The sequence below is a fragment of the Natator depressus genome, chromosome 1 (genome assembly GCF_965152275.1).
Source record: "Natator depressus isolate rNatDep1 chromosome 1, rNatDep2.hap1, whole genome shotgun sequence".
NCBI classification, from domain to species: Eukaryota; Metazoa; Chordata; order Testudines; family Cheloniidae; genus Natator; species Natator depressus.
This window is the reverse complement of record NC_134234.1, coordinates 227,453,956-227,475,514: the sequence shown is the minus strand read 5'-3', so window position 1 is coordinate 227,475,514 and position 21,559 is coordinate 227,453,956. Positions and strand designations below refer to the sequence as shown.

The window sequence follows — 21,559 nt, the reverse complement described above, 5'->3', positions numbered from 1 at the left end:
TTAAGATCTATCTCTGTAACCAAACTTGTTTTATTTTTAATGCCAACCAGTTCAGTGCTGTGTTTAAACTCAACTCTTTGTTAACTCCAGTTAAAGTAACAAACTGTTGAATACTGGCTCTTTAAAGGAGCAATGGACCTTAACATTCTTCTGGTTGTTCCAAGATAAGGTTGGACATTTCAGAACACACATTTTGGGGGAAAACTGGGGCTGGAGAGAGTGTGGCGTTTCCTTACCAGTTGTTAACCAAGACTGGCAGAGACCAGTAGAAGTCTGTGGTATTTAAGCAGGCTCCAGGGTTGTCCAATACATAGAGTGCACACTTGTTGCTGACTGTGAGTGTCCCAGGCAGAAAACCACAGTAGCAAGTCATTGTGAGGCACTTGGGGTTACATGGTAAAATGTGACAATTCTTCATTGGTCTGGACTGCACCTCAGAATGTGACATCCATTCCAAGACTTTTCTAGTTGTTGGCAGCTCCACATGGTGCTCAATACAAAACAGCTGAACTCTGCTTCTTCAAAAGGCATAGTTTTTCAACTCTTTCTTTTACAGGAAAGGTTAGAAGTGATAGGAACAAGACAATCAGATAGCTCAATCAGAAATTAATGGGTTGATGCTGGTATAGACAACCCAGTGGTCTGGCCCAAAGTGTTATAAAAGGCCACACTGAGACTCGTAGTGATTAAACAAAGAGTGGCAGAAACATACTTCAGAAACACTGTGGGCGAACACTCATAAAACTTTTGAACAATCTGTAAATTCAGTGCATAATAATATCAAACTCAATTAGAGCTTTTAAAAATATTTTTATGGTACTTCAGTTATGGGCTTCACATTACACTAACATGGCTCAAAATACAAAACAAAGTTGCTTGCTACTGTGGCATGTAACTTATAAGGTAAATGCACATTAAATAAGTTATATGCCAAAGTGCAATTTCAAATTTCCTGATCTGTGGATCAAGCCTCATCATCATTCCTTATCTTTTTCCTATGGCTGCAAAACACACTCTTTTTTCACTTTTTCACTACAGTGAAATGATACCTTATGGGCAGTAAGGAAAAAGATGCAGTCCTATAAGAGAAACTTTCAGACCATTACGGGTAATGTGGTCAGATATCATCCCTCCAATTTTTTTATTCTTTCCTCAAGAGAAGAGCTTTTTCCCTACAATCACAATCAAAACAACTATTTTGACTGCTTGCAAAAATTCTTGCTCCTTTTATTCAGCATGAATTTGTCACTATTTTAGACTCTCAAAAGGCAAAAGATGCCAAACTTTCTATTAAAACTACGCTCTCATTATCTCTAATGGCAAGTCTACACTATAGCTGTTTTAGTGACCAACCATAATCTGAATTGTATCTTCCCACCCATAATTTCTAAGACACTAGTGATGCAGGTTGGTATTTAATATTAAAAATTGTTCAGGATAGCAGAACTTATTTGCAGTGAAAGATGCAAAGTCATTTTCAATAATCAGCTTTCTGCACTGCCGTTAAGGTCAGCATTGGCTGTTTCTACAGTGGTATCACCAGACCTGAATTCTGCAGATTCTTTAATCAAACCAACATTGTGATATGGATTCAAGTTTCACTTATACCTGTGAGACCCATCTGAAACAACAGTAGCAAAGACATAACCAAATTTATGAACTGTGTCACTTCAGATATCCTTTAGTCTTCTAACTTTGAAAACCAAATGAATAAAAATGAAAATCCCAAAGAATATAAATAATTCAGATATAACGTAAATTAATATCTTAAGCAACTTAATTTTTCCCATGGCTTTCTGGGAAGCATCTTGCATTTTTGTCAGTAAAACTTCACCATTTAGTGCCATTGACAATCAATAACTTTGAAATTAATTACACTAGAGGCTGTTCTTGTAGCCTTTCCTAGCTCTTATTTTTGTTTTGTAAAAGATGTAGACATTTAACCTGAGATTTTTTTTTACAAGAACAAACACTTTGAAAGTGTTTTACGATAAACCCTAAGTGCTATTCATGAAAGTGAATGTTTGAGTTTAAAAAAGGGTGCTTTATTCTGGCAAGGACTCCAGAATTTCTGTAGCTTTTTTGTTGCCAATTTCTGAACTTCATACTACCTTCATTTTATAGAGAATCACTGTCTGCGTGCTTCTCAAAGTTAAGCAATTTTCAAAGGATAAGGACACTACCTCTCCACCATAGTTGAGGGATGCATGTGTAACAGACTGACTATTATGTGAATTAAAAATGGCAGTACAAATCACTACAGTATATCACAGGGTGATACTGGCCCTTTAAGAGGGTGCACTCTGCCTCATCTGCTGACCCAAATGAGCTTTAAAAGAGAGCTCCTGGGACTAGAGAGAAGGAGAAACCCAGTGAAGGGGAGTCTGAGTGTGTCAGTCAGGAAAGAGGCAGAGAGCACAGACACAGGGCTCTCACACTGCCTGCTCCATGGGAATAGGGACCCCTGGAGAGCTAGGACTGCCAGAGTCCCCTGGGAGGGGAGGAAGTGGGAACCTGGGAGGAACTGTTCTGAAAAGGGGCCTCCAGGTAGAAAAGCCTGGATGGCACTGTTCAGGGAAGCAGTAATCGGGCACAGCAAGACTGCCAGAGTCCCCTGGGAGGGAAGATAATGGGCACCTGAAAGGAAAAGGGGAAAATTCCCCAGGAACTGTAACCCAGGGTGGGTAGAGGAACTGTTTTGTTGTTGCGTAAGTTTCTACAATAAAGCTGCCTCAGAGACTGTGGGCCTGGCAAGGGATCCATTGTTGGCAGAGGCGAAGCTACTACCTTGTTCCATCTTCCTCCTTTTATTATTTTCTTAGTGATACCAGCCAAAAAGAATCTGTAAAAGCCTCTCCTCTTTGGCAACAAAATTTCATCTTTATCTGATGCACTTCCTTGAGCGCCATAATCCATATGAATTTTTCAAGTGGTCAGTAATGAATGCACTCACAGCACATGTATGCTATAGCATCTTCATGAGATGTAATAGTTTGTACTGTACTCAAATATTGGTATCTACAAGACATTTTAAAACAAGGACAGTATATTTAAAGGGATGGCTTCAACCTGAATTTGAATCTATTTTTAAAGTATAAGTTAAAAGTAGTTTCAGACAGTACACCTGCCCCAATCCTTGTTTTACAATCATATTTTTCTATTGTCTTCCCATCCCCTCTCTCCATTGCTGTATAACACCCTCACATAAACCACACAGAGAACTGACTAGAGGGGGAAACATGAAATTGTCTCCACAAAAAGTGTGGTTAAATGCACAAAAACAAACTGAAAAAAAATTTCCCCGTCTAATTGCTACAGTAATTGTAGACAAACTAACAATAATACTGTAGGTTAAAAATTCAGGGGAAAAATGGTTTTTAAGCTAGTGTCCCTTTAATTTATATATATATATATATATATATATATATATATACACACACACACACACACACACACATACATACAGATACACACACTATACTGAGGATATTAGTGAACTGCCATAGTTCTAAGTTAGTCACTATGGCTTCCTTCCTATCAAGAGAGTCTTCAAAGTTGCTTGAATTTAGATGCTTTTGACTAAAATTCAATTTGGGAATTTGTGCTAAGTGACACTGCTGCATTAGCCAGTAAATTAACAGTGCATACCTTACTCAGTGAGGCCATTGCAATATCAAATGTGTTTTCACTGGAGCCAAAATGAAGACAAATTAATTTTTTTTTAAATTTTCTACAATTTACTAAGATATTGAAACTGAATTGTGTGGCTGTTTTTTAAAGTAAAATTGGGATGTTGGATATCATTCACTTTTCTAGACTATATTTATAATTACTTATAGATTTTTAACTATTCTTCAAACAATTTTTTTAAAAATTACCTCCCTTTCCCCACTGGCTTCAGAATTGAAACCCAACTAATTAGAGCACTAAAATGCTCTGATGTCTCATTGTCTTTTATAGCTTCATGCCATGCTACTGACTGGTCAAATACATAACTGGACTAGAATGACCATGTACTAAAGCTGCAACTGTGTCCCAGCCTAAATTTCAGCCAATCCAATACCTTCCCTTTTATTCTCTCGCCTTCTCCCCCAACCCCTACCTATGACTAACACCACCTGCTATTGCACCTTGCTAATGCAAGCGGGGCAGGGCTGAGATAGTATGGACTGGGCTATTGCATAACTTTCTTCACAGAAGCTCAACTAGGCAAGTAATATTGCCTAGTAGTAAGTATCTTGTTAAACACACATATGCCCTAAGGCATTTAAGGAAGAACAATTTCAAATCTAGTAACTACTCTATCTAAGTGTTCTGGGTCTTCCTGAGTCACTTATGATTGCTTTTACTCCCTCAATAATGATTTTATGTTTATGACTTTTATCAAACGTAGAGATTAAAATCTATTTAGTATGATTAAGGTGCCATATAAATCTACCTGATATCAGAAAATACTGGACTACTTGACTTCCTAATCTTATTTTGTACACATTATCATTTCCCATTGATAAAAGGATTTAATCTTTACAAGTCATAGCCTATCGTTTGCATAAACACATGGCATAAAATCAGCTTCAAATAATATTAAGTTACTTGCCTTCACGAAGGTTATAAAAATCTTAATTGTGAGTTTCCTTGTATTTTTATAATTAAACTTGCCCCTCTAGTTCTGTGAGTGAATTGTAATAAATGCTAAGCACAGAATGCAGTTTATATATACTTCATCTTGTAGGAAACTGGGAGAGCTAGATTGCTGACACAGTGCAACTGGAAACTAATATTCTTAGTACATTTATACAATGGAGTTTTAGTTTTTCTCATTGCCTTCCTTTAATACCTGCTGGTTGCTTCTTTTGCTCTTCAAACAAGTCGGCTGAACTTATGGAGGAACTTGCAGAAAGTCTCTCTAGACGAGCCCTAGCTTCATACTAGAAAAGAATTAAAAATAAAACATCACTAACAGTATATTCACATGTCTTGCTCGTTTACACAGATAAAAATCCATGTGTCTCTGCAAACTCCCCAAAGGCAACCTACTCTCTGACCGTTAGCCAATCAGAGCTACCTACCCTCCCCATTATTAGTAACTGTAACACAATTTTCTAAAGTCATCACAGAATATTTGAGTATCCAAAAATATGTTTATTTTGCATAGAAATTTTTGTACTTACGTCAGTATGGTCTTGCTTTCCAAAATACATATCTGATGAAATAGCTTTGACATTGCCAAATTTTTTTTGTGCCTCATCTGTGCTTACAGGTGGCTCATATTCAGGTTTACGACGAGATGTAGGCCTAAAAGTTAAAAAAAACTGCATTAATGCCTATAAATTATACCTAGTATAACATGACTGAACAGAAAGCAAGATCTCTTTTTAACGAAAACAAAAAAAAGTACTTCGTTTTTTATATTTTTTTTAAATGCAAGTCAATATGAAACAAGGATAACAAGAAATATAAAGAACTTTTCTTTAAAAAATTGATATAGTGGCAGACCCATAATATTTCAGTGATAATTTTATAGGTAGATAGGTAAATACTACTTGACTATAACTTGAACTGAATGAGTTTTGTTGGCTTGAATTAGAAGAACTAATTCAAAAGAGATTTATTCAAAAGCAAGCAAAACTGGTGTCAACAAGGATTAGATTAATTAATTCAAAAGTTACATTGTAACCCACATTTATGTTAAGCTCTGCCCAAAGCAAACATGTAAAAAAATAATGTTCAAAATGAGAGACTGTTTACAGCAGGCGTAGTCTAGTGGTAGTACAGACGTTCATAATCCTTTGAACCATCATTACCTTCCACATCTCACTGGCAACTAAAATATATTCTGAATTCTCTACAAAATATAACATTAAAAGAACGTCAAGGTTTCACAAACAAACACTCTAAAGTCAGGAAATGTCAATGTTAAGATTGCATTTTGCTACAGTCCTTAGTTATAGAATCACATTCTGTTATTTTCTAAGAATGGTTATTCATTTAGTATGCAGGTTAGATGGTGTCAATAAATGAAGATGTGCAAAATTAACTTTTAAATAAACTTAAAATCAAAAGTGAAAAAGAAGGCTGCAGACTACAGTTGTCGTTGACTATAAAACTGAAAATATTTCCCTGTGGAAAACAATAAACACTTATTTTAGACCAATTTAAAAAAAACAACAAAAATAAATCTGTTACTTGTAAATATATTAAATAAATTTTAGTCCCAATTGTACAAGTGCATCACTAATTCATTCATTTAGTGTCCAACTTAAATAAAGAATGAGGCAGAAGGTCTACAGAAGAAAAATGGGCAGGATCAGAAAATAGAAAAAACTAAAAAAATAGAAACAATGTAGGTTTACTTCCTCTTAAATTGCAGCTTCTCTTCTGTGCATGTCTTTTGGATTATAAACTCTTTGGGGAATGACTGTGTCTTGTACACAATGCTGAACACTTAATAAATAGTCAACATGTAATAAGTAGTAATAAATGACAAAAAATTACACAGGGAAACAGAAGAAACTCATGCTACATATGTAAGGAAACCTCAGTACTAATGATCAAAGTTTTGGCCAAATCCTGCTAGTCTTAGTCTCACAGGCAGTACCATTTAAGTCATCAGGACTACTCTCATAAATTAAATGAGCAGGTTTAGCTCTTTGTACTGAAGTTAGTACAAGTTATCTCTGTATACCTGTCTGCATAGTCTGTAATTTTTGAAGTTAGAAATGTGTCAGTGTCTCTGTTACTACTCTCTTTCTTCCAAAAGGCATCTGAATTGTCATCCCATTTAGAAAAAGTGCTGCTCCTCAACTCTGCAGAATCAAAGTACCTGAATGAAAAAAGAAAAGTATTGAATAAAATGTCCGATTTCACTAACTCAAAGCACTCCAGCTATTCCGTAATTACTAATGACTGCAAAAGCTAACAGATTAAACTAGGCAAAACTCCTACAAATGGTTACAAATGGTTTTGAAACTTAAGCTAAATATGTTTTGTAAGTGTTTCTCCTTATGGAAGAATACATCTTCATCTAAGAAGGTTCTGCAAAATTATTACTCATGTGTGTGAAATGTATATATATATAAATACCGGTACGAGATGAAAAGAACTATTACTTGCTCTACAGTAACTGTGGCTCTTTGAGATGTAATCTCTGTGGATCCCATCATAGGTGCTCATGCTTAAGACCGGAGTGGGGTTTTTTTGAGGGGGAGGTGGATTGAGGGAGGAATGGAGTTTGAAGAGCAGTGTCCATCAGGTCTACATGTGTGCCCTATGCCACCTTGTGCTCCCATGAAAGGACACAAAGGGTGGAGCAGCAGCAACCCTCCCTCAGTTGGCTTGAAATGCAAAGCTTTTGCTGTTGAGGACTCCAAAAAATCAGGGACAGAGAGTGAGTTGTGAGATCCACACAGACTACAACATGTCAAAGAATGACAACTACTGTAGGGCAAGTAACTGTTATTTCTTCTTTCACTATGTGATCGGCGTGGATACCACTGAAGGTGACTGGCAAGCAGTGTCTTCCTTGGACAGTGGGATTGAGTAGTTTCAGCTGTATCAAACAGAGACTGAAGTACTGCTTTCCAATACTTGGTATCCAGATGTGGCTGTGGCATCAGAAGCATCAATTGCTGTCTGTATGGTCATCTTGACCACTGAGGGTATGTCTAAAATGTAATCAGACACCTGCGGCTGGCCCATGCCAGATCTCTTGGGCTCAGGCAGTGGGGCTGTTTAATTGCAATGTAGACCTCTGGGCTTGGGCTGGAGCCCAGGCTCTAAGACCCTCCCACCCCGCAATTAGCCACATGCTGCTATACGCAAGCACAGGAGTACCAGGTCATGCCTTGTAGCCCTTGTCCTTCGGGAATACTCTGCTTATACCACCAACATGATTAAAAAGAGTCTAGACTGGGAAGAGTATAGAAAAACTCAAACCCTGTGAGAGGTACCTCCTCTTAACTTGTTTCCCAGTGGGCTTTATCCTGAACAGTGTCTGCCACACGACCTTGGCCAGGTCCTTCATTATAGGGAAAGCAATTCTGGCTGAACAAGCTGACAATATGTTAAATAGCTTCTAGGATTTCTCAAATATGACTGACATCTCAATTTCTAGAATTTCAGCAATCCTCACAAAGAGCTCCTGGAATGCTTTAAAGTCATCCGGTGATGGTACCAATGCTAACAATACTGCCTTGTCCTGTGATGAAGACAAAGGATCCTTTGGCAGTGATACAGAGTGTTGGTGCTGCTCCATCCTTGAATCTGGCTCTCCCTGGTATTCTGGCATAGGTAGTCTGGCCAGGGACATTGATGGGAATGACCTCTTCCTCAAATCTGGTGGAGACCAATTTCTGGATGCCTGAAATGGTGAGCCCAAGTATCCCCAATAGGGCCTCGGTGGCATGCAACAGGAATATGGCTGGCTAGCTTGCTAGGTACTGGACAGTCTAATGCCCTTCTTGATGAGCTGGTGGATACTGAACTCTATAAAGTAAATTGAAACCAATGACCTCAGGAGAAAGGGCTATCCCACTGGAAGACAAGGTGAATGCATGCCCTGGAGATGATGAACTGGAGTAGAGCTCCTCCATGGGTTGCACTGAAGTATATCGTGTTTTCAGTAACAAAATCTGTACCAGTATGAGTCTCTGCATTAATGTCTGTCTTAGTTCTCGTCTAGGCGTATCCTCTCCAGCAAGTATTGATGTAGAGGGTTGCATCATCATAGCTGGAGGATTCTGCTGCACCATACGCTGTTCCTTCTCCCCAAGCCTCCTAACCGTCCATGACTTGGTGGATTTATCTTAAGAGGCTTTGAAGTGCCTGTCCTTATGGGAAGACACAGAGGTCTACTTGCAGTCTCTGCCTCTGTGTTCAGAGCAGGCCCCCTCAGCGCCAGGTCTTTACTCAGAGCAGTCTTCCCTGTGGTAGGCTTTGGGGTCACTTGTCTGCTTGACAGGGCACTGGATGAAACTGGCTTGACCTGCTAGCAGAACTTTGAAGCTTGTCTCCTCAGGGTCTGATGAGACCTGTATGGACTGTTCCAAACGATGGAGCTTTAGTCTCACACCTTGCTATTTACATGTTCGTGTAGGATGAACAGGGCTTAAAGCCTGAAGGTTTAAGAAGCCCTGTACTGGGAGTCTGTCTGCAGGGAGTGGCCTACAGGGAATTTGCCTGCAGAGTTCAGTTCGGATGGATGAAAAGTTCATGGCAGTTGATGTAGAAGACTGAAAGTAGTTCTGAAGGTTTTCTTGAAGATGTGCAGGAATTTAGCCTGAGCTAAGAGCTAGCAAGTCGGACAATCATCAGGTGCTAGCTTGCTGTCACACCAGGTAAGAGGGAACTGAGGTAGGATCACAATCACCCTACCATTTATACCCTTGTACAGGAGCACAAGGAGATACAGGGCACATGCATGGCCCCAACAGACACTACTATTGGGGCGGGGGGGGAGGACACACCAAAAAACACCCCACAACCCTCTCTCGTATGCACACACGTCTACAGTGGGATTCACACTGACATCTAATTCTAAAAAACTTAAAATAATGGGTATTTTGCAGGGCAGAGATTAGAATACCAGTTAGGTGTTTTCAGAAATGTTAAAAACTAAACCAGAGAGCAGATTCTCTGCCGTATAGATTACCATTGCTAAACACAGATGAGAACTGTAAGAAGCCAACTCTTGCTGGTGACCATTCTCACAAACCCATCTCTCTGCCCCTGCCTCCCGCAGCCCTTCAGCAAGAGCACACTCTGGGGAAGGTGGGCCTGCAGAGACCCAAGTTCTCTGTGTCCCAGCTGGGTGGGAGTGGGGAAGCTGCCCAGGGGAGCAGCTGCCTCCACTGACAAGAGTTGCCTCTGGCGCCATGCACACCAGCCCCACGTCTCCAGAGGTGTTTCCCAGAACCCCCAGGGAGGCTGCGTGGTACAGGGTGCTGATCCCTGCTTCAGCACCAGCACAAACATCAAAGCAGTGCATCTCTCTGCTCTTGGTAACAGCTATTCAGGAGCAACAGCTAGGCGCTGCAGGGAGGGGGTGCTGCTTTGCCCCCGTCCCCAATCTCCACCTATGCTTTGGAGGCTGTCATGAATGCAAAAAAAATCCACAGGTGGCCGCATTTGAGAAATGTTGGACTAGCGTTTAGGATTTACAATGTGGTATCACATATAAAGTAAATTGCGGGAAGGCAGCAATCCTCAGCAGCACAACAGAGCCCAACGAGTAGCTTGACTCCCACGTCTCCTAATCTATGTGACTCCTACAAAACTCTAAGTTTCTACCCACCACCAGTTTAGAGTGACAGCAGAGCTCCAAGCTCCACGGGCTTAGTATCAGAGTATCTTGCAGCCCTTCTGGTTTACCACATCAGCTTCTGAGTTATATGCATCCTACTGTCCTGCTCCCCCAGGATAGGGGGAGGCATATAACTGCAAGAACTGTAGTGGGCAACAGTAGAGGCCACATCAAGTCCATCATTTCTTCTTCCCTACTGAGGCTATCAGCCAATTCTCTAGCTTTTAGAGGCTTGGTAGGGACAGGGCGCAAGGAACAATGTGAAGCAGTGAGGGGCTGCAACAACAAGATTAGGGAGAACAGAGAGAAGATGACTCAGACTGGCTTGGGAGCGAGGAGCCAAGGATGACAGAGTTCTTAAGTCCCATTTCCTTGCAACCTTAGTCTCCTGCCCTGTGGAGCTTCACAACTGTGCAAAGTATTCTGCTCCTCAACTCCCAATGAATGCCAAATATTTAATGAATAAAACAAAAAAGACTAAGGGAATGCCCATGTTGTTTGGTACCTTAACTTAATTTCTAGACTTTCAACTGTTTAGATTTGTTTCTTTTTTGAAGACTACAATTTTTGAAAGGATTTTACCCTTATATTACAGATATGTATTGTCGGCCTGATCTCCAGCTAAATTATTTTGTCTTCTGGTGTATATTAAGACAACATTAAAATAACCTTCCTCTTTTTCATAGCTATAGCTAAAAACGAAGGAGATTTACTGTTGTAGAAACCTCAAAGTCTAACTGACTGGCTATATTCTCTTTGAAGTGAGAGAGTTTGTACACCAATTTCAATTAAATTTTGCTATTACCATGACTAATACAAAAAACAAACAGCTAGGTCATGATTTATCTTCTAATTATTGAACAAAGATATAAAAACCTCTTCCATAATTCATAATTTGACTGCCAGGGAACTAATGAATAATTTGAGAGCAATTAGAGCTCTTTTCATGGGACAAACAGAAGTATTCAAATGGGTCATGTTTTATTTTACAGCATTGTTGTCAGTGTATTTGGCACCATGCCTGCATTTCTACCACTAGTGATTACATTACAAAGAAGTGACGTTAAAGTCTTTGTGTTTTAATTTGACAGTCTGCAGGTAACTAGGCACAATTTTTCAAAGCCTATTTTTTCCTGTTTCTTTGGCAGCAACCCAATATTTAAGATTTATAAAAGCACTATCTGCTCCTACCTCAATTTATGAACTGTTTCATAGCAATTAAGGCCTTTAGGACTTGCTCTTTTTTTCTCTCCAGTGACAGCAGTATCTAGCATACTAAATACGTGCTTTGAAAAAAATGTAATAATACTTTACTTTTTTTTTTTAAACGTACTTTTGAATGGTAAAATATTTTAAAATGTGTACAAATCGGAAAGCTTACCAATATATGAAAGCGATACATCTGAAATATTTGTAAGTTTTCCATGTTTGACAACACAGATATATAATTAGATTTATTCCAACCAATCTCAGCATTCTAGTGTCAGACTTTAATGTGAAGCCTATTGTTAGGTTTGAGAGTTAGTTTACACATGCTAAGAGGACCAATAAGTGAAGAAAGAAAATAAGCTAACATGATGCAGAACCCACTGGACCCAAATGGTACCAAATCAGATTTTCCCATCCCCTACATATGTCAACTGGCTTTGCAAATAAACACACACAAATTAAAAAATAATGCAACATATAAAATAGACCCATCAGCAGGCCCAAGTTAAAATAGATGGGAAAAAAAAACAAAAAAACTACAGCACCAATCAGCAGAAACAAATATAAAAGGTTCCTACCTTCCCGCCCAAAACTCTTCACTTAATAAAATGGTAGAAAGGTTCAAAAATGAAAGCAAGTACTATTGATAAACGTTTGTCACTGAGATATTAAAGGTTTCAGAGTAACAGCCGTGTTAGTCTGTATTCGTAAAAAGAAAAAAGAAAAGGAGTACTTGTGGCACCTTAGAGACTAACCAGTTTATTTGAGCATGAGCTTTCGTGAGCTACAGCTCACTTCATCGGATGCATAGCATATCGTGGAAACTGCAGAAGACATTATATACACACAGAGACCATGAAACAAAACTTCCTCCCACCCCACTGTCCTGCTGCTAAGCTGTTAGCAGCAGGACAGTGGGGTGGGAGGAAGTTTTGTTTCATGGTCTCTGTGTGTATATAATGTCTTCTGCAGTTTCCACGATATGCTATGCATCCGATGAAGTGAGCTGTAGCTCACGAAAGCTCATGCTCAAATAAACTGGTTAGTCTCTAAGGTGCCACAAGTACTCCTTTTCTTTTTTCGAGATATTAAAATCAACTGTTTTGCAAATTTTCCATTTAAATGAGTTCACTCTAAACCATAACAGATGCAGAGTTGTGTGCAACGCTGCCTTGTCTTGATTTTATATCAATATTTTTACAACATCAAAACAAAAACTTTAATGCATTACCTTGAACTAGGGGAAGAAAAATATGAATCATCTTCATCGTATTTTTTTCTTGGTTTTGCAGTTGTGGGTGTTTCTTGTTCTATCGTTTGCATGTCTGAGATTACTGAATGGGAAATGCCACTGTATCAATAAAAAAATAAAGAAATAAATAAAAAAAAAGCATTACCTTATAAAGAGACCACTAAGTACAACTCTGAACAAAGTCAGCTCCCAGACTACTGCACTGGGCAGCACAGCACAGCACAGGGAGGAGGTGACCAGCACTCTGTGGAGAAAGAAGTGATTCACGAGTATTTAGAAAAGCTGGACGAGCAAAAGTCCATGGGGCCGGATGCACTACATCCAAAGGTGCTAAAGGAGTTGGCGGATGTGATTGCAGAGCAATTGGCCGTTATCTTTGAAAACTCATGGCGATCGGGGGAGGTCCCGGCTGGCTGGAAAAAGGCTAATGTAGTGTCAATCTTTAAAAAAGGGAAGAAGGAGGATCCGGGGAACTACAGGCCAGTCAGCCTCACCGCAGTCCCTGGAAAAAATCATGGAGCAGGTCCTTAAGGAATCTATTTTGAAGCACTTAGAGGAGAGGAAAGCGATCAGGAACAGTCAGCATGGATTCACGAAGGGCAAGTCATGCCTGACTAACTTAATTGCCTTCTATGATGAGATAACTGGCTCTGTGGATGAGGGGAAAGCAGTGGACGTGTTGTTCCTTGACTTTGGCAGAGCTTTTGATATGGTCTCCCACAGTATTCTTGCCAGCAAGTTAAAGAAGTATGGGCTGGATGAATGGACAACAAGGTGGATAGAAAACTAGCTAGATCATTGGGCTCAATGGGTAGTGATCAATGGCTCCATGTCTAGTTGGCAGCCGGAATCAAGACAAATTAGAGGACTGGGCCAAAAGAAATCTGAAGAGGTTCAACAAGGACAAGTGCAGAGTCTTGCACGTAGGACGGAAGAATCCCATAGACTGCTACAGACTAGGGGCCGAGTGGCTAGGCAGCAGTTCTGCAGAAAAGGATCTAGGAGTTACAGTGGATGAGAAGCTGGATATGAGTCAACAGTGTGCCCTTGTTGCCAAGAAGGCTAACCGCATTTTGGGCTCTATAAGTCGGAGCAGCAGATTGCCAGCAGACCGAGGGACATGATTATTCCCCTCTATTCGGCATTGGTGAGGCCTCATCTGGAGTACTGTGTCCAGTTTTGGGCCCCACACTACAAGAAGGATGTTGAAAAATTGGAAAAAAAGAGTCCCGCGGAGGGCAACAAAAATGATTAGGGGGCTGGAGCTTATGAGGAGAGGCTGAGGGAACTGGGATTGTTTAGTCTGCAGAAGAGAAGAATGAGCGGGGATTTGATGGCTGCTTTCAACTACCTGAACAGGGGTTCCAAAGAGGATGGATCTAGACTGTTCTCAGTGGTAGCAGATGACAGAACAAGGAGTAATGGTCTCAAGTTGCAGTGGGGGAGGTTTAGGTTGGATATTAGGGAAGACTTTTTCACTAGGAGGGTGGTGAAGCACTGGAATGGGTTACCTAGGGAGGTGGTGGAATCTCCTTCCTTTGAAGTTTTTAATGTCAGGCTTGACAAAGCCCTGTCTGGGATGATTTAGTTGGGGATTGGTCCTGCTTTGAGCAGGGGGTTGGACTAGATCTCCTGAGGTCCCTTCCAACCCTGATATTCTAGGATTCTAACTCAAGCAAATTGCAACCCTCATTTTTTGAAGATCTCAGGTAACATCCAAAAACCATACTTTTGAATTGTAAAATATTTTAAAATGTGTACGAATTAGAAAGCTTACCAATATAGGACATCCAAAATCTATGAATAATTAAGATTTGGGGACAGAGGGGGAAGCTTTGAAGTCTGCACTGTATATTTTCTAACACTGTCAAGCAAGCTTGTGAACATGCCGGCCATCTCTTCTGAATTTAAAGCTTGCTAAGCCTGCTTTTTTAATGACTTGGAGCTCTGAACAAGAGCTGTGTTCTAAGCTTACAGGATTTGGAGCTCAGTAAAAGCATACCAGCTAGCTCCCGGACAGTCAGCTAACTTGAGAAGAAATTTGGTGGAGAGGCACAATACAATAACCTTTGGGAACATAAAGTCAAACTTCAGTTAGCTGACTGTTTTGGTTAATGTGAGATGCACTGTACATAATATAGGATTTACTATACCAGCAGGCCATAAAGTCCAGTATCCTGCTTTTAAGAACGGCAAATACCAGATTCTTCAGCAATAGATTTAAAAATAGCTCTGGTCAATTATGTATTTTCTATTTCCTTTCTGATCCCTGTGATATTAATTATATTACCCTCATCAAAACATGCATAAAGTCAAGGGTAAATTTATAGGGCTATATAAAAGCATTTTAATACAGTTTACAGAATTTCACATACCTTCTGTTGCTGCCAAATCCCATGCCAAGTCTTTCTACCTCAGTTTTCTTTTTACCAGCTATATTTAACTTTTCTTCTTTCATTTGAATTTCAAGATCCTTGTAGGCCAATCGTAAAGATGATACACTAAAACAAAAATACACAGATGTATAATAAATGTAAATTAATTCTTAACCCTTTGTTCCCCATCCAGTAACGTTAGTAGGAAAGCAACAGAAAACTCCATTTGATAATAAAGATAATATGGCCAAATTAACACTGCTGTAGGAACCTTTACTTTTGCATTTCCTGATTTATTTTAAGTGCTCAGTATTAATGCATTCAGTTTTTACAATCATTTCAAACAAACTATTTTTGGGTAGATAAGGTGGCTAGAGGAGAAAGCCAGGGGACAGAAGGGTCAGCATGAACAGCCACTGCCTCAACCTGTGTTTAAACATAGATGTACAGGTCAGAAAGTAGGCAATTGTGGACCTTTTCGAATTGCACACCTTTAGACCAGTGGTTTTCAAACTGCGGGTCCCGACCCAGTATTGGGTCGCGGAATGTAAGGCACTGGTTTGCAGGGGTTCTGGTCAGCACCACCAACTGGGCCATGAAAAGTCCCATTGGCGGTGCTGCCTGGCTAATGAAGGCTAGTCCTTACCTGTTCCGACAACGCGCTGTGCCCCGGAAGTGCCCAGCAGCAGGTCCAGCTCTTAGGCAGAGGGGCCACAGGACTCTGTGTGCTGCCCTGCCCCAAGCACTGGCACTGCACTTCCATTAGCCAGTTCCCAGCCAATGGGAGCTGGGGAGATGGTGCCTGCAGGCAAGAGCCACACAGAGCTGCTTGAGCGCCTCCGCCTAGGAGCCAGACCAGCTGCTGGCCACTTCTGGGGCGCAGCGCAGTCCGCAGTGCCAAAGACAGGCAGGAAGCCTGCCTTAGCACCTCCGTTGTGCCACTGACCAGGAGCCGCGTGAGGTAAGCCCGCACACCAACCCCCTGCCCCAGCCCTGAGCCCCCCACCAAACCTGGAGCCCCAAGCTGCAGCCCTCACCCCTGCACCACAACCCTCTACCCCAGCCCTGAATCCCTCACGTCCCCCAAACCCCTCATCCCCAGTTCCGTTGGGTCGCAGGCATCAATTTTCTTCAACTGGGTTGCCAGAAAATTTTTTTTAAAACCACTGCTTTAGACTGTTGTATTGTGAAAATTCGATCTATGGTTCTCCTCTGTTAAGTCTGCCCATGTGTGTCCCCCCCCCCCCCCAATTTTTTTTTTTTTTTACCATATGCTCTCATTAAAGGAGTGTTTGTATGCCAAGTTTCAAGCATCCAAATATACCAGCGTTTGAACATGGTCGAAAAAGTATAGCCACAAGTATTCTTTATCCTCTGAAACAGACAGGTGAAAATTTTTTCCTCTACATAAAAAGGAAAAAAATTGCTCCTCCCACATCATAGTGGGTGTGGAGGATGGGCAGCCTTGGTTGAACCAGGAAGGGGGAGAGCTCACACCCAGACTTTAGCTTTGCTACTCCTTGCACCTCAAACTGCATGTGGGAGTGTGCCTGGGGTAGGGGCTTCTCTGCCTCCCATTGGCCACCTGAAAGCAATTAAGGGGGCTAACTGGATCTCATGACTGCCCTCCCCCCATTTAAAGCTTTCCCAGGCAGCCAGGAGCCATCTTGCTGTGATTGCTGCCCCACCCTCACTCCCTTTGAGGTATATATCAAGTTGTATTTCCAGGATGCTGTGTCCAAAGGATCACCTGTTTTTAGGATCAAGAAAAAAAAAATTCCCCCAAGACAGTAAATTGACAGAATCTGGAAAATTTTGTCCCCCTCGCAGAATTGTGGACATACAGTTTAGATTAAAAGGAGTAAGAATAGAAATTTAAATATTAGGAGGTAATACAGAAGTGTTTAGTTCATCAAAACTTGCAGGCGATGTCCAGTATGGATAAAGGCTAAAATGAAAGAAGTAAATGAGAACTGGGATATGTCTGATGGACCTTTTGCTGTAAGGAGATGGGGAGACATGAAGTCTTCTCAAACTGAGGTCCCTTTTGGTACCCTCTATCCCACATGGGAGGGATGGGGGGGTGGCAACAGGATTCAGAAGTGAGATGAGTCCTAGGGGTTAGGCAGAAGAGGATCTACCACAAGTTACTGGTTACATGGTGAGAGCTCTGTAACTCCACACTGGATCCAGTCAAATGCCTGGTATGAGAGAGAGGGTGGAAGTACAGTGCCCCTCCCCACTGTTAAGTTAATAAAGACATCTACCCCTGTGTTTGTTTTTCATTCACCACTGTGTCCTGATCAACAAACTCAGTTTTAGGCAGACCAATTAGAGAAAGCGTCAGCCCTAATGAAGGAATTTTTCAGGACGTTATAGGTAAAACAGAAAAAAAATTGTTTACAGATAATTTCCTTTCCGCTAGCAGCGTCTCCCACAATTCTTGACATCTTGGCTACTCTCCTCTCTCTGCAGCTCATGGAGGCAAATCAGTGTTGGAGCCATGGGGCCATGTCCCCCTGAGGCCGCTTTATAGAATTATTCCCAAACTGTAACACCTGCATAACATCATTAATAACAAATATTCCAGAGATGATAATTGCCTGATAATGATTCCACTTAATATTTGACTCTACTCATACGCCATCCAGAGTGGGTAGAACTGTGGGAGACAATGCTAGCAGAAAGGAAATTATCAGAAAGAAATTTTCCATTCTGCAGCTCAGTGTCTCCCACAATTCTTGAAGTCTAGGAAGTAGTGAGCAGCAAACAGATGTAGGGAGGGTTACAAAAAGGTCAGAAATAAGAAAATGGTATCCCTCTCCATCTATAATATTTGTTCAAAAAGCAAAATCATAATCCAGGCCATCGTGTGCAGAACCTTCCTGCCAAAAGTATGCCTCTGCAGAGGATACAAAGTCTACCTTGTAGCACTTCATAAATGTTACAGCACTTACCAGGTGGCCGCCTTACAAATTTCCACTGTGGATGCATTAGCTCTTTCTACCCATGAGGTTGCCAGGGATCATATGGAGTGTGTCTGACCCCTCACGGAACCAGAATCTCTGATGCCTTGTACGCTTCCACAACACCTAGCAAAAGAGGACTTGGAGGCTCCGAGTCTCTGGCATTTCAGATGGAAGGATACAAATAGGGTACCTGATCTCCTTGTGGACTCTTTCCGTTTGAGGTAAATTTTCATAGCCCTTCTGATATCTAAGGACTGTCACCTCTCCAATGTGGGATGCTGTGTCCTTGGACAGACTGAATGTAGAAGCACTCCTTGGGAAACTTGGAAAGAAAAGGTCACCTTTAGAATAAACGATACCGGAGTTCTGAGCACCGCTTTGTCCTCATGACACATGCAGTAAGGTTACTGCATAGAGAGCACTGCCAATTCTGACACTCACCTGGCAGACATGATGAATTTCAGAAGACAAGTTTTCATGGACAAATAAAATGATGACATTGATGTAAGTGGTTTGAAGGGATGGTCTGTCACAGCTCTCAGTATAAGTCCCACTTGAGAAAAAGAGGTTCAGTTGCCAGTGTGGCTAACTGAACATCACACTGCTAAGAACAGACATTTCATGTGCAATGGTGCCGGGCTGGAGACCTTTGTCAAAACCTTCTTGCAAAAAATTCAAGATAGCTGGAATTCCTGGACTTCTAGGGTGTGCCTCGTGTTCCTGGCACCAGCTGCAAAATTTGGCCTAGATAGGAGTGCTTTCAAGGTCGATACTCTTCTAGAAGAAAGAACCATTCTGATGACTGGTGGACAGACTCAGCAATACTAGTGCTTCACTTTCAATAGCCAGGCTGTTAGATGCAGCCAGTTTGGGTCCGGATGAAGCAGAGGACCTTGTGAGAGGACATCTTGTCTCTCTCAGAGCTGTAATGGTGGTCCCAATTTCAGCTCTATCAGGTCCCAAAAACCAGGGTCTCCTAGGCCATTATGAGGTTTCCAGTATTACTGTTGCCTGTTCTTGTTGTTATTTTCTGGACCACCTTCCCTAATAATGGGAAGGGTGGAAACGCATTGAGGAGGTGCTGTGGCCATGTGTGTGATATGGCATCTGTCCCCATGGATCTTGGGTCCAACTTCTCTGGTGAACTACTTTGGGTCTCTTTGCAGCCACGTACTTTGCAAAAAGGTCAGTTGAGGGCAGGCCAAACTATTGGACAATTAACTCTAAGACTTCATGATTCAGGCACCACTTCAAACTGTTCACCTTGCATCTGCTGAGCCAGTCTGCCTTCTGGTTTAGGTCTTCCTTTATGTGAACTGGCCTGAGAGAGAGAATGCTCTGCCCACGGCACGATTTTCATTACTTTGGTGTGTAGCCCTGGGCTTCTTGTTCCCTGTTGGTTGTTCACATATGAGACCGTGGTTGCACTGTCCGACTTAATCAGAAAAAATGGTTACCTACTTTTCATAACTGTTGTTCTTCGAGATGTGCTGCTCATGTCCATTCCATTCTAGGTGTGTGTATGCCCACATGCACAGTTGTCGGAGATTTTTGCCCTAGCAATATCTATAGGGTTGGCTGTGGCACCCTTTGGAGTGCTGCACTCATGCATCGGTATATTAGGCACTGCTGGCCCTACGCCCTCTCAGTTCCTTCTTGCCGGTAACTCTGACAGAGGGGTCGGAGGGCGGGTAATGGAATGGACATGAGCAACACATCTTGAAGATCAACCATTATGAAAGGTAGGTAACCGTTTTTTCTTCTTTGAGAGCTTGCTCATGTCGATTCCATTCTAGGTTACTCACAAGCAGTATCCCCGGAGGTGGGCTCGGAGTTCATGATCGTGTGGCTTGCAACATTGCTCTACCGAAGCCAGCACAGTCTTGGGCCTGCTGGGTAAGTGTGTAATGAGACGTAAACATGTGGAGAGAAGACCAGGTAAGCGGCCCTGCAGATATTTGGAACAGCACCTGGGCCAGGAAAGCCGCCGATGAGGCTTGCACCCTAGTCAAATGGGAGGTCACAATTGCTGGTGGAGGCCCTTTCGCCAGATCATAGCAGCAGATGATACAGGCAGTGATCCAGGATGGAATTCTCTGAGCGGACGCTGGACGACATTTCATCCTGTCTGCCACCGTGACAAACAGCTACATTGACTTATGAAACGGCTTGGTCCTTTTGATGTAGAAGGCTAGCGCCCTCTTGATGTCTAGAGAGTGCAATCTGCACTCCTCCTCCCACTTATAAGGTTTTGGAAAGAAGACTGGTAAATTCATGTCCTGGCCCATATGAAACTGTGAAACTACCATGGGCAGGAAAGCCAGGTGCAGATGCAGCTGAATCTTGTCTTTGTAGAACACTATATAGGGCGGCTCCAAGGTAAGCGCCCTAATCTCAGAGACCCTGAGGGCAGACATTATAGTGACCAGGAATGTAACCTTCCAGGAGAGGAGGAGAAGGGAGCAGGAAGCCAGAGGCTCGAAGGGGGGACCCATGAGTAAGGCTAAGAGTTTGTCACAGAGGTCATGGAAGTCACAGATTCTGTGACTTTCCATGACCTCCGTGACTTCTGCAGCAGCCAGTATGGTGGACCTTGGGGGCTGCCTGAGCAGCTCGGGTGACCCCCAGGGCCAGCCACACCAACTGATGTTGGGGCAATCTCAGGCCACCGTGTCCCCCACCCCACCAGCAGCAGGAGGAATTTGGGTATGGAATGGAGCTCAGGGCTGGGGTGCGGGAGAGGGTGAGGGCTCTGGGTGGTGCTTACTTGGGGGGGGAGGTGCTCCCCAGAAGCAGTGACATCGCTCTGCTCCTAGTTGGAGGCGGGGCCGGGCAGCTTTGCACGCTGCCTCCACTTGCAGCTCCCATTGGCTGCAGTTCCCGGGCAGAGGCAGCACACAGAGCTACCTGGGATACCTCCACCAAGGAGCTGAGTGAGGGGGATGTTGCCACGGAGCCAAATAAGGAGCTTGCCAGCCCCGCCAACTACCCCCCCAATACCAGCTGGGGGTTCAAGACCACCGCCTGCCCCCCCAGTACCCACAGCACCTCCCGGGCCACCCCTCTCCCAAGATTTAGCCAGGGATATATAGCACAAGTCACGGACAGGTCATGGGCCATGAATTTGTGTTTATCGCCCATGACCTGTCCATGACTTTTACTAAAAATACCCGTGACTAAAATGAAGCCTTACCCATGAGCCATGACAGCACAAGATTCAGGTCCCAAGGAAGGACAGGGTCCCGGCCGTGGGGGTATAGTCACTCCAGACCCTTCAGAAACCTGACTGTCATGTACTGAGCAAAAACCGACCTGCCTTGGAGAGGAAGATGGAAGGCTAAAATTGCGGCCCAATGGACCTTAACAGATGAAAGAGACAGATCCTGGAGCTTGAGATACAGAAGGTAGTCCAGGTTCAACTGCAATGTGGCCTGCTCGGGACAAATACCTTGGT

At 42.4% G+C, this 21,559-nt stretch overlaps 1 protein-coding gene across 4 annotated transcripts in view; it reads right to left on the bottom strand.

Annotated features, from left to right (window-relative positions):
• ARFGAP3 (ARF GTPase activating protein 3) overlaps positions 1-21,559 on the bottom strand; it is an 80,772-nt gene that overhangs the window by 10,694 nt on the left and 48,519 nt on the right. For all 4 annotated transcript variants that reach the window (XM_074936948.1, XM_074936955.1, XM_074936940.1 and 1 more), the window contains 5 exons: positions 15,137-15,262; positions 12,741-12,860; positions 6,686-6,823; positions 5,172-5,295; positions 4,838-4,928 (listed from right to left, as the gene is read on the bottom strand). In XM_074936948.1, the coding sequence (XP_074793049.1) occupies positions 4,838-4,928; positions 5,172-5,295; positions 6,686-6,823; positions 12,741-12,860; positions 15,137-15,262 (599 nt within the window). The remainder of the gene's footprint in view (positions 1-4,837; positions 4,929-5,171; positions 5,296-6,685; positions 6,824-12,740; positions 12,861-15,136; positions 15,263-21,559) is intronic.